Here is a 14,352-nt window from a genome sequence, read left to right as displayed (position 1 = left end):
TGAGTTTAGCTGGGATATTATGGGGGGGCAGCTATTTAACTATTTCTTCACTGTCTGGCCACTTTTACACGGTCTCTGTGAGTCTATGGAACACCTCTACAGGTTTTTTTTTTTTTTCATGAAGGTTCATTGCTCTGCTTTCGGGTCGTGTTCGCAAAAAATGTTCCTTGCGGTGGATTGGAGATGTACGTTTTATTAATATAGGGCCACACGGCCGGGAATCGGGGCTGAACACTGGGAAAGACCATTTATTAGATAGTAACCCTTGGAATTAGAATTAAAATTTAGAAGGTTGAACTCCGTTTTCTTTTCTCTTGTCTGTATAATTGTTAGTCTGTATTATTATTATTGTAATTTTTTTGTGAAGTTCTATGTATTGTGATTGTGGTTAATGTGTTGTCTTGTTTCATGTGAATAACAATAAAAAAAATTTGATAAAAAAAAAAGAGACAACGGACCCAGTACTTTGTTGGCGGTGTGAAAATATGCCAACAAACATTAAATATCTTTGGAACAGTTTGTGTTAAATTGTATCTGAATCGGCAGATTATCTTCTCTGTCAAAATTGAAAGTGTATGTCTCAGTCAGTGCACATAGAACAAGGCATATATTATTGAAATTAGTTTTATCTAAAAGAACGCATCTACAGTATTTCTATATTTCATATAATTTCTCCATCTACTCCAGTGCGCCATCAGACAGATTCGACCATCAGACAGATTCAACCATCAGACATACACCAAGAAATCGAAATTCATTAACTATCTCTATATCAACTCCATCTACGGTCAGTACTATATTTTCATCTAGTTTTTCGATTGCCAAAAATCATAAATTTTGTATTTTTTTCAGATTCAGTGATAGCTTATTTACATCAAACCATTTTTTTTAGCTTCGTCATTTCATACACAATATATTCAGTATATATTCCATTCATGCTGAGTGAATTCGTTCCTCCAGCCACATTTGTGTATACCGTAATTCCTCTAATAGTAACCGGTATTCAATTAAAAACCGGGTCTCTATTAATGACCGGGTGCGCTGTTGAGCTAAGCAATTATAAGCCGGCCTCCTAATACAAGCCGGGTTTCATGTATATGCTGGCCTGGCTGTGCAGTAAATACCATATAATGGTATGGTGTTAATGTTTACCAAGAGAGTAAGCCTACCTCAGAATTGTATAAAACGAAGTTATTATTATTATTATTATTATTATACCAGTATTGTGATTGCACTATTTTACTTTATTTTACTTTTTTTGACCACCTGTAATTGCACTGTTTACTACCGTATTTCATACAGTACTTGGTTTCAATAAATGAACCCAGTACATTTTACTGGGTTCAAACTGACACAAAATGTTGATTTATTCATTATGATCCGTTTGAAAATTAGAAATATAGGCCTCTCTCTTATACATGCCTCCTCCTAATACAAGCCTGGTATCAGCTATCAGTTAATTGGGGGAAATTAACTGATAGAAAATGTATCGAATCGTGGTCAAATGAAGATATTTCATGATGCATTGAATCAAAGTGGGGTCAAATTGTTACACCCCTACTAGAAATAAATAAATGCGTGGAGAAATGGCTTAGTGAGGCAGCCTCAGCGTGCGAGCGCACACACGTACTGTATATGTGTGAAATGAATCGTTCCAGCAAAGTAGGCTTCCATTATTCTAATTACTTGTTTTATTAGGTATTGTCCCAAAGAAAGCCGTTATAAACTCAGGTGCACACCAATGCATTGAGACAGTCGTATTTATTATCATTATAATAATTTTATTCGCCGGATGTCTGTGGAATTGAAGTGACGGCAATCCCCAAGGACTTGTCCCAAAGAAAGCCGTTATAAACTCGGGTGCACACCAACACAAGACAGTCGTATTTATTTTTTTGTATCCACTTTTTCTCCTCCTGTTTTCCTGTGTTTTTCTCACATCCCAATTTAGTCGTGCCAATTCCCCCCTCCCCTTCGGATCCATTGATATTTACCAAGGACTTGTCCCAAAGAAAGCTGTTGAAAATACGGGCGCACACCGGTTTGTCCGACTTACAACTGCCTTTTCGAGTTTGTAAATCCTACAACAAATTTACAATACGAAGCCGTTCGGGAATGCCGAAAAAGTTTGTAAATCGAGTTGCAAAGGAATTCCTTGGTAAATTTCACGTATGTCTGTCCGAGAATGAGGACCATTGTCTGTATTTGTCAGCGTTGTTTCTGTGGTGTGTGAAGAGAGATTCCTTCATGGGACATACACCCACGTTCTATTGTAAATTGTTTGAGCAGGTTCGTAGGCCATGTCTGGTTTGTCTGCATCTCAGCATCTATATGTTCCAATAATTCAGCGCTATATTAAAAAAAAAAAATCTTTGACTGTGAATAACACCATGCTAAAATTTACCAGACCTGAAAAATCTAAGCAAATTAATGAATGGAAGATGATTAAACAGAAGGTTTTGTAGATACAGTACTGAATTCTGCCATCCGGACACATGCCATTTGAAATATGATTATAGAATATCAGGCCTAAAATGGTTATGCGATTAAAATGCGATTAATTAGATTAATTAATTACAAATCCTGTAATTACCGTAATTTTCGCACTATAAGCCGCACCTGAATATAAGCCGCAGCAGCTAAATTGAATGATGTGTACATACCGTACTTTTCGGACTATAAGCCACAGCTTTTTCCCCAATTTTTCGACCCTGCGGCTTATATAGCGGTGCGGCTTATATGTGACTCAACGTGACCAAACCCGAAAATGTAAAAATCTAAATATAGCTTTTTTGACTGCATTGAAATGTTATTTATCTGTTCCCTTATTTGCTAAACTTAATACAACTTGTAAATGAGTTAATTCTTGTTATTTGTCCGACAGTATTGTGTCCCAATGCTAATTACATATGGTAATTAAACATTAAAACACCTGCGGCTTATAGTCCAGTGCGGCTTATATATGTACACATCATTCAATTTAGCTGCTGCGGCTTATAGTCAGGTGCGGCTTATAGTGCGAAAAGTACGGTATATAAGCCGCACTGGACTATAAGCCGCAGGTGTTTTAATGTTTAATTACAGTCTTCCCACCAGCATTGGGACACAATACTGTCGGACAAATAACAAGAATTAACTCATTTACAAGTTGTATTAAGTTTAGCAAATAAGGGAACAGATAAATAACATTTCAATGCAGTCAAAAAAGCAATATTTCGTTTTTTACATTTTCGGGTTTGGTCACGTCGAGTCACATATAAGCTGCACCGTTATATAAGCCGCAGGGTCGAAAAATGGGGGAAAAAGGCGCGGCTTATAGTCCGAAAATTACGGTAGATAAATTTTTTGTAATCGCCTGACAGCACTAATCATAATATAACTTCCATCACAAGCAGCTTTCCTTTAAGGTCAGAGTGTGTATTTATGGCATCTGTATAAGCTGCATAGTGTGAATGGCTAAATATTTTGCCCATTATGTCATAGTGTGGAATAACACTTTGTTTTACCGTGACCCCCCCCCCCGTTTGCTTCCCGTCTGAAGCTTCCCTGTTCGCTCTGAACGCAGACAGAAACCAGACCACGGGACTTGGCGAGTTAAGATAATGGCATTGCACCAACTCCACTACTGCCAAGTATTTCACTGTCCCTTTAAGTATTAAACAGGCTAGCTGGTGGCTTCATTACTTAAGGCAACCTTCTCGCGTTCAGCGCCCCACGTGACCACGCCTAGCGCGGCAGCGGCAGAGCGGCGCGCAGGTTGCCGCACGCAATCCCCCGTTTTAACATCGACGGTTAGCTCAACTCGTTCGCCGCCTTGCTGTGGAGCCTGCGGTCCAGTTGGTGACAAGTTCGAATCACTTCAATTTTTCTTTTTTTTTTTTTACGTTTAATTAATTTATCGCCTCTCTATATAAACGTCTTTCTTTCGCCGGTTAAGTTTAGGCATTCTTTCGGAGTTGGTTAAGGTTAGAGTTTGTCGCAGAGCATGGCAATAGAATGCCTGTCTTTCTTTCGCCGGAGCAGCAGCCTATTTCCGCTCTGCCGCGGTCACATGGCCAATCAGAGAAACGCTGAACGCAAGTAGGTTGCCTTAAGACTTAAGTGTTCACGCTACCTGGTGAGCTCGCTGCTCCGCCCTCAGGGAGTTCAGTGCCTCCTCTCGGGTGTGGGGCTGCTCGGGCCGCTGCTCCTCCTGCTGCTCCTGCTGCTCCTGCTGCTGCTCCTGCTGCTGCTCCTGCTCCTGCTGCTGCTGCTGCTCCTCGCGCGGGCTCCTCTGGTCCTGCAGCCTGCCGTGGCCCTGGTGGGTACACCCCTCCAGCTCCATTTGCCAGGCTGCTACCGTCGACTGCAGCCGGGCCACCTCGGAGACCTTCTCATCTAGCGCCTCCGCTCCACCCGCCTCAGCAGACCAGTCTGACGGAGCCGAGCAGAAAACAACACCCGTCGAAAATATATATAAGTACTATATAAGAGAAAGATTATAGTTCATAACCTCTGAAAGACTGCTTGTAACATTGTAAGGCAGGCGGTGACTACAGCACTCTGGTAGAATTGTGTAATTGTATTCTTATGTATAATGTTAGGGAAGTTGCATGTATAACGATTATTATAATTTTCCCATATACAAGTGTAATTACTTTATGTTAATGCATTAATGAGTAAGCACTGGGAAAACAGGACTTTCCACAGAAATCTGCCTGTTGAAATGAAATACTGCTAAAGCCATCCCTGATAATAGTTCAGTCTCATTGATATCGTCATTTAGGTTTTTCTTGATTTGAAATTAGAAAATATAAAAGACAAACAAAAAAAAATCCCATCTTTATTAATATCACAATATAATACATGCAGCAATGACAATAAATTCAAACTCGTAAATTTTTCACAAATAAAAAACATTGGGGCGGCTAGGTGGTGTAGTGGGCAAGGCGCTCGCCAACAATGCAGGAGACGCTGGGTTCGAGCCCAGCTCGCCGCATTGCCATCAGCTTGGCTGGTCGTTCATACTAACACAATTGGCAATGTTAGGGGGTGGGAAAGCTGATGGGTGGGGCTCGGATGTTGTGGACAGTGACTCCTACAGGTCGGTTGGTGCGCCTGCGCAGCAGAATCAGGAAGTGACGGGGGCGGCGTGTCCCTCCCACGCAGACCCCCGCCGCTGAGAGATCACGCTGTGCAGGTGAAAAGATGCGACGGCTGCTTCCTCGAGTACCGGAGGGGACACGTGATGTAAGGCTTCGTCCACATTGCAGCCGGCTTGTGCGAGGCATGGCCAACATCGTTCGAGACAGGTCTATCCTATCTCAAACCCTGCCCTCTTTTCTTGATCGTCCAATCACAACGGTCTCTTGCCTCGGACAAGCTTTGTTTGTCCGAGGTAAGCGACAGTTGTGATTGGACGATCAAGAAAAGAGGGCAGGGTTTGAGATAGGTCCATTGGACGATACGAAATTGGGATGGGAGAAAACTATTTAAAATGGGAGGAAAAAAGTAGATAAAAAAAATGTAATTAAATTAAAAACATTTGCACACTATAAACACAATGGCTGCCCGGAGTCACTTCTTCAGCCCCGAAAGCCTCTTCCTGGCTTGGAGGCATCTGCGCCCTCTGGGAGGAGGTTGCTGGTTTTCCCTGCCGCGTCCCGCTCTCGTACCTACAACAACCGGCTTGTCTGATTTGTCCACACTCGGAGCCGATCGCATACCTTTCTTCCGAGGTGGCTGTCCCTCCAGGCCGGGCTGCTGGGGCTCGCCCTGCCGCTTCCGGGCCTCCGTGCGGGTGCCGTGCGACCTCGGAGCTGGACCACCGCCGCCGCCACTGCAGCAGGTGCAGTTCTGCTTCATGCGGAGAATATCCTCCCTGATGGAGTCCACAGTGGCTTTCTGTCACACACACGGACACAAAGAGGAAGCAATGCCCACATGTGGGAGAGACCCATGAAGCGGAGTTTTCAATTTCCATACATGTTCAGATGTAGATTATTAGGGAACAATATAAACGTTTGCCTATTTGCGTGGAAATTAAAGAGTAAACCAATTAATCGATTCATGGGGGAAACCTCTTTGGAAATTTTTTATCTTTGAATGTTTCAGTTAAAGATTCCTTCCAAATGTACTTTAAACCCCTAAAACATTTTCTATATTGAATAACAATTTGTATAAATATTGTTTTTTCCACCCCAATAAACGAATGAAAATGGCTCGGCAGCATTTCTACACAGTTGCAAATTGGCAACAAGGATCCATTGATATTTACCAAGAATTCTAAGTCAGCAGGTTATATTATTTCAAGACATGTCAATACCTACTAGGGATGATGAGCCCGAATCCAAATTTGGGAAAGCATGGATAATGAGACTCATGGATAATGGATGCATATTTATTATTTAGATATTATTCTTCGGGGGGGGAAATATTTTTATGTTATAAGCTCCAATGTGTTAGTGTGCTCCACCTAGGTGCACCATCTGTTCGCCGTCAAAAACTACCCATAGGACTGCAGTAAAAAAAAATGTTTAACCATTTTGATAGTTGTGCATAAGAAGAGAGAGAAAATTCTTAGTTTTCACTCGTATCTTGGCTGCTCCATGACTAGCAGGTCTCCCCTACATTTTCAAAAGCCAAGAGAAAGCTTGTCTTAAATCATCATGAGTTATGCATGTGAAATTAATTATATTGTGTGCATGTGCGCACCTTCTGGAGACCCATTTCAGAAGCAACCCAAAAACACTCAAGCGCATTTTTTAGGTTACTGCACTGAAGAGCAACCTTCATATACGCCAATTCCAGGAATATGATTTATTGATAGCCTATCATTTATCTGTAAAAAAATTTCATGGATTGTCATTGGTATGACAAATAGCCTACAAATGCAGTTACTGGTAACAAGAGGTATAAAAAAAGAAAAAAAAACATGCAACAACAGCCCAACAAGTTTCATAATTAGGCTATTTATCATTCTTATGTATGAATAATTCATTATATGATACGACTCCAGAAACAAAATCTTGAACATGGACCAATCTGAATTTGTAGGACATTTAATTCCTTTAATCCAATGTTAATTTGATTACATCTGTTCCCATCTTGTATTATACAATCATTGTTGTACATTGTTGATGCCAAAATAAATAAAACGGATCCAGATAATGACATCTCTGCACACACCCCTCAGCGTTCTGTGTAGCTGAAGCTAAAAAAGGTGTCAAGTTACCTCATATTGGTCCATGATAGGGTCGACCCAATAGTGACATGACGCATACAACTCGGATATCAGAGATGTACAGAGATGCTCCCTCTCTCCAGGGGACAAGTTATGCACAAATAACAACTGTATAGTCACTCCAGGAGTTAACCATAAAAAAAACTTTTTTGAGTGTGGGGATCTTTAAGCCACAGCACATACATTTGGCTGTATTCTGTATTCGACTGATTTTGGCCTTTTTAATAGTGTGTTTTCTTACATCCCTGGAGATGTCCTCAACCTGCTTGTGCCAAGCGCTCTGGAGTCGGGAGATCATCTCATCCTTCTCATGGCAGATCTCCATCAGCTCGGAGGATTTCAGTTGCTGAGACTCTAGACTCTGCAGGAGAACAAAAACGTAACGCTAGTTTATGGTCCTTTTTATATTTATATAAAAACCTTTTTTTATATATATATTTGTATTTTCCACTAAAGCTAGAACAGTGAAAATATTAAGTATTTGTTTAGGTTTGTCCAATAGCCAATCCACTTTATTTATAGAGCACATTAAACAAAGTTGACCAAAGTGCTGTACAAGTCCCACAACATAAGACAAAAAGATAAACGCACACAATAAAAACATACAATATGTCTCATAAAAAGGCAGGTCTCTCAAACTGTTTAAAAACCAAAGCAAATAAGAGTTTTAGGCATGATTTAACCGCTTAACTGATTGAGCGCCAGCTTAGGGCTGGTCGATTAATTCGAATGAATGATTTTTTTAAAAATATATATATATATTTTTTACGAGTCACCTTTTATTTTACAAAAAGTTGTGTTTGGTGAAAGTTAGATTTGCACTATATTAAATTCATTCTTGTTTGATGATCAAGTGGCACCTTTTATTTGTTTTAAGTGAAGTGGTGAAAAAGCAAGTTATTGCACTATTAATCCCAATAGGGACATTCATCTTTGTTTGATCAAGAGTAACCTTATATATATATATATATTTTTTTTAAGCGAAGATTGGTGAAAGTTAGGTTTGCACTTCAATCCCAATAGGGAAATTCATCTTGGTTTGATAATTTTTTAGTGTCAAATAAAAACAAAGCTTATTTGAATGATTTCCTTGGCGTTTCTAGTTTTTAACACTTTGGATGCCACGGACGACATAACACGTGTTATCAGCCCGCCCCCTGAATGCCCACGACGACAAATATCGTTTTATTTTTTTATTAGCGATCTGAATACATATTTCATCAACCGAGTCTACCGTTGGGAAACCAGCCCCATCAGGAGCTCAGATGTGAAAAAAGCACCCCCTATCGTCTCCCAGATGGTAATGCACCCTTTTGGAATGGACTCAATGAAAATGGATGAGAAAAAAAAAATCCGGAATCCACATTTTATTTCTCACGCATGTACCCCGAGCCGATCGGATTCATTGTGGAGCTTCAGAACAGCGTGTAATATGTGTTTACAGTATGTAGCATTGGATCAATAAAAGGATAGATTTTTTGGAATTGGAATAGGAATTGGAATAATCTTTTTGGATACCATCTGATCTCAGGTAAGGAATCTATTTTACCAGTCTTAGGGGAAAAGCTTATATCTGTGAAAACGGGTCTGATTATCCTGTGTGTGTGTGGCTGTGTGGCTGTGCGAGCGATCAGGAACTAAGAGAATCGATTTTCAACTCACCTATATAGCGTGCATACGTACACATATACTATCGATAATCTAGCGTTTATTTGATAAATAGGCCGAAAAATGACAACGTTCTAGAATATTCCAGTACAGGGCGTTTATCACGGAATCTTTTTATTTTCCTTGAAAATGAGGGCTTTTCAAAATGCTATAAAACGGAAATTAACGGATAAAAAAACAAAAAAAAAGCACGGTCCCCCCTAAGCTTCAGCCTGGACTTGGGAACAGCCAAGAGGAGCTGATCAGAGGACCTGAGGGACCTTGGTGGAACATAAGGTTCCAGCAGGTCCGAGAAGTAGCCCGGTGCCAAGCCGTTCAGGCATTTAAAAGCAAACGGTAAAACCTTAAAATCAAGCCTAAAACGCACAGGAAGCCAGTGGAGGGAAGCCACTAAGCCAGTACAGGGGAAATGTGCTCTTGCTTACGTGTTCCAGTTAGCAGACGAGCAGCAGAATTCTGGACTAACTGCAAGCGAGAGAGGGAGGCCTGAATGCCCAAGAATTGAGCCCTGGGGCACCCCGCAGGGGAGAGGTGCTGTGGAGGATACAGCGTCACCCAGACGAACACAAAAACTTCTCTCAAGACAAATATGATCTGAAAAACTCCAGGGCTGAGCCTTTAATGCCAACCCACCCAGTGCTCCAAACGGGAGAGCAGAATATTGTGATCCACTGTGTCAAAGGCAGCAGTGAGATCCAAAAGTACAAGGATAAGAGAGTCACCAGAGTCAGTGGCCAAAAGGATATCATTAAAAACTCTTAAGTGTGCAGTCTTGGTACTGGGCAGTGCTCTAAAACCAGATTGGAAAACCTCCAGAATGCCATGTGCGTCTAGAAAAGACATTAATTGGACAAGTAAAAAAACGGGAGCTTGGAAATGGGCCCGAAATTAGAGAAGACAGAGGCATCCAGGTTAGGCTTTTTAATCAGCGGTTGCACCACAGCATGTTTAAAAAGTACAGGTACATATACTCTGCAAGTATGTGCGTCTACGTCCTTTTTCTATTTTATTGTGTTCGTTTATCGGGTAAGGCTGAGGACATGTCTGTGTTCCTCGGGTCCATTCAGGGAAGATGGGAGATCCATACTAAAGCAAAATTGACAATTGATTTAAAAAGGTATAATGCATCAAGACCAATACTGGTATTGGACATCAGTGTAGTAAAAAACTTTGAACTTTGGCTCCAAGTGGATTAAACTGTACAGGAGGAACATGGTGTATAATTACAGTTTCAAAATCTAAAATGGTTACATATCATTATTTATCCCATACTAAAATGTAGGGATGGGAATCGATTGGGAACCGGTTCCTAATTGTCCAATTCCTGGAATCGCATGCCTCCGTGACTATCGATTCCTCTTATCGATGCCATGTTTTTCCGACAGTTGCGCATTTTAAAACAATAACGTTTGCGCCACGCATGCAGCCATAGCACACTATCTGATTCCTTGACTAGGAAAACCTAAATGAAAAACGAATGCTTTCACTGTATAAATATTGCGACCGTTGAGTTACTGTATTTACTGAGGATTGCCAGATAACGTTGATATCTAACGCTAAAAGAAATCCATTACATACCGGTATATATTGGTGGTGCTCCTTACATTTTGGTGGGTGCTCCTACATTTTTGCTGGTGCTCCAAACTTTTTGAAGTTGGGAGCACCAGTGCTACCAAGTAAAAAAGAAAATTTCTAGCCCGAAGGATGAAAGACTGAGGCGGTGTGTTGAAAGGGAACTCGGCAGGTTTTCTCATGCTGAATAAACGTTCAGACAGGAAGGCAACACTCTATAGCGTCCGTGCGGAACCAACGCCACGGTAGAAGCCTTGGAATTTCGGTAGGTGAATTGCTTTCCTAGATGTTACTTATGTGTCAGTTATGTTTTTACTTTTAACCTTTATTTATAAAGGTAGGTTATTGATAACTAATTATCTTTTGCAATAACGACCTGTTGAATGAAACTACAGTTCAATAGATTAAATTGCCGGTAGTTTAAGAGCATCTCAAATACATTAATTTTTTTTTTTTTTTTACAGTTTTTGTATTTTTCTGACATGATTCTCAACAATATATGCTAGATCAGAAATGTCAAGTTGCATGTTGTTATTCTAACCAGCTTAGTTATGTTGCATTTCAAATTAAAATTATAAATTTATCAGGAATCAATAAGGGAATCGATAAAGAATCGTATCGATAAGCAGAATCGATAATGGAATCGTATCGATAAAATCTTATCAATTCCCATCCCTAATAAAATGTATTATATAATGTCATATTGCTCATCCTTTATTATACTGTACCTTTTTGATTTCTTCAAGCTGCGTGTTCAGTTCTGAAAACAGTGGAAAAACAGGCAACAGGACAGAGGTTAGCCTAGACAACAGGACAGAGGTTAGCCTAGACAACAGGACAGAGGTTAACCTAGACCAGGGGTTCTCAAAACTTTTATTTAGAATTTTTTTTGGTGACCCCACACTTTGAATGCCCATCACGAGATATCTCGTGTTATCAGCCCGCCCCCTGAATGCCCATCACGAGAATTCTCATTTTATTTTTTTTATTAGCGACCTGAATTCATATTTCATCAACCGAGTCTACCGTTGGTAAACCAGCCCCACCAGGCGCTCAGATGTGGAAAAAAGCGCCCCCCTATAGTCTCCCAGATGGTAATGCACCCTTTTGGATTAGACTCAATGAAAATGGATGAGAAAAAAAAATCCGGAATCCACATTTTACTTCTCACGCATGTAACCGGAGCCGATCAGATTCATTGTGGACCCTCAGCACAGTGTGTAATATGTGTTTTACAGTATATGCGTTGGATCAATAAAAGGAGCGATTTTTGGAATGGCGATCAGGAATTGGAATAATCCATTTGGATACCATCTGATCTCAGTTAAGGAATCTATTTTACCAGTCTTAGGATAATCAGACCCGTTTTCACGGAGATATAAGCTTTTCCCCTATATGTGATATGGCTGTTTGACTGTGCGAGCGATCAGGAACTAACTACTATTTTCAGCTCGCGGCACCAGCGTGCATACGTACACATATACTAATCGATAATCTAGCGTTTATTTGAAAATGATTCATAAATAGGACCGAGGTTAGCCTAAACAGGACAGAGGCTAGCCTAGACAACAGGGCGGAGGTTAGCCTAAACAAATATAAATGCACCTCGGATGCTAGCATGGAATTTTAGTCAGATGTGGTGACTTTTCAGTTTATGTGGTGTTTTAAAATAATCTTTCAAATAGGATGGAAGCCTATGGCAGTGGTGGAAAGAAATAATAATAATTCAGTGGTGGCAAAAGATTATGAAACAAGCGCCCATTTGTTATAGGTAGGGATGGGTATCGTTAGGATTTTATCGATACTGCTTAACGGTTCGGTACTTTATCGGTACTCTTATCGGTTCTTTTTAGGGCCGTCAGTTTATCGCGTTAATTAGATTGATTAATTACACAGCAAATTATCGCGTTATGAAAATTAACTCAATTACAAAAAAAATGTTCTTTTTTCGAATATATATATTTTTTTTTATCTCATTCATTCCATAAGAACGTAGAATACACATTTACAGACTTTTTTTTTAATATGGTCCATTTGCATGTTCTTGGTATCCGATTCTAGGGACATCTATGGATCTCAGGGAATGTATTCCCAGTGTCAATACATTTATTTTTTATCTTTGACTGAATAACACCATGCTCAAATTGACCAGACCTGAAAAATCTAAGCAAATTAATAAAGGGAAGATGATTAAACAGAAGGTTCTGTAGATACAGTACTGAATTCTGCCATCCGGACACATGCAATTTGAAATATGATTATAGAATATCAGGCATAAAATGGTTATGCGATTAAAATGAGATTAATTAATTACAAATCCTGTAATTAATTAGGACAGCACTAGTTCTTTTATATTATTATAATTTTTTTTTTAATTATACATTTATTATTTGAACAGCTTTTGTTTGTTTGTTGTGTTGCATATTTGAAATAAACTTCAATCAAATCAAACCCCTGTGTTTAACCTAGCCATCTATAAAACATCATGCTAAAACTGTGAAACAAATGTCCTACTCCCCTAAAGAAAGAAATTAGGGATGCCTCGATCGATCGGCCACCGATCGTTATCGTCCGATAATCAGTAATATGCGATCGGTGATAATGCTTTATTTTCGCCGATCGTCAAAACCGATCGAAAAACATGATCCAATTCTTAGCGGAGATCTCACTCGCTGAGTTCTGTCTCAGACACACGGAACTGCGGCGTCTGCTCCTCCTCCTCCTCCTCCAGCCCCTCCCGCACCCATGTAAACACAGGTCTAGTCTAGTCTAGGACCTCCGTGAGCTAATGTTAGCTACCGTTACAAAATGACCCAGTCAACTATTCACTTTTAGTTTAATACATGAGGCATTGTTAACGGTATCTAGCCGGCTAGCTACTGATAGCTCCTGATATCAACAAATGCTCCAGCAAGTCTAGTAGTGCATGATAGCTCACGTTAAGCTCACGTTAGCTCACTGTTCAAAACGAAACGTCCCATTAAACTAAATAGTTCACTGAGGCGTTGTCTTAACGTTATCTAGCCGGCTAGCAGTAGCTACAGATAGCTCCTGATATCAATGTCTTATAACACTGATTCGATGCGTATTAGAGCTGAGGGCATGTTGAATGTGATCAATAGGGTCCAGCTGCAGCTCCGGAGAATCCTGGCCGTAGCTGGAGGCTACTCGAGTACACACAGACAGTGGAGCTGTTTGCAGATAGCGAGCATTTTGACTTGTTGTGTGGTGGCGATGTCTCGCAGATAATACAACTACAAGTATGATTATATAATATATATATTTAAAAAATGTATATAAAATAATTTTTATTTTATCAAAAACGATCGATATCGGATCGGTATCGGCCGATATGGCTCAAGACGATCGGTGATCAGTATCGGTGGCAAAAAACGTGATCGGGGCATCCCTAAAAGAAATACATAGCAAACATGACTCAGTTATCCAATAGTGCTGCTGCTTTTTATTTTGTTAAAATCTTTTAGTTGGCGGTCAGGTGGCGTAACGGAGATTACGTTAGTCACCAACCCCCGAGCGGCTGGATTCGCCTGTTCAAATCCAGCTCACAGCTCCGGGGTTGTCACCAGCTTGGCTGGCCGTTCACACTAATACAATGGACCCGTCTCAAAACCCTGCCCTCTTTTCTTGATCCTCCAATCACAGCTGTCGCTTACCTCTGACTTCCTCGTACAAACAAAGTTTGTACGAGGAAGTCCGAGGTAAGCGACAGCTGTGATTGGAGGATCAAGAAAAGGGGCAGGGTTTGAGATAGGTCTATTGGCAGTATTAGAGGGTGGGAGAAGCTGGCGGGGTGGGTCCGGGTCGTTGTAAACAGCGACTCCTACAGTTCGGTCGGGGCGCCTGCTAAGCGCGGATAGGATCTAAGGGCG

General features: G+C 40.5%; 1 protein-coding gene across 1 annotated transcript in view; it reads right to left on the bottom strand.

Moving 5' to 3' along the window:
• kif20ba (kinesin family member 20Ba) overlaps nt 1–14,352 on the bottom strand; it is a 94,394-nt gene that overhangs the window by 48,379 nt on the left and 31,663 nt on the right. Inside the window, 4 exon segments of the mRNA XM_084322114.1 lie at nt 4,115–4,413; nt 5,706–5,883; nt 7,464–7,583; nt 11,191–11,222. Coding sequence (XP_084178240.1) covers nt 4,115–4,413; nt 5,706–5,883; nt 7,464–7,583; nt 11,191–11,222 — 629 coding nt within the window.

This window comes from Notolepis coatsorum (assembly GCF_963971535.1).
Source record: "Notolepis coatsorum genome assembly, chromosome: 9".
NCBI lineage: Eukaryota > Metazoa > Chordata > Actinopteri > Aulopiformes > Paralepididae > Notolepis > Notolepis coatsorum.
This window is presented reverse-complemented; position numbering and strand designations above follow the sequence as displayed.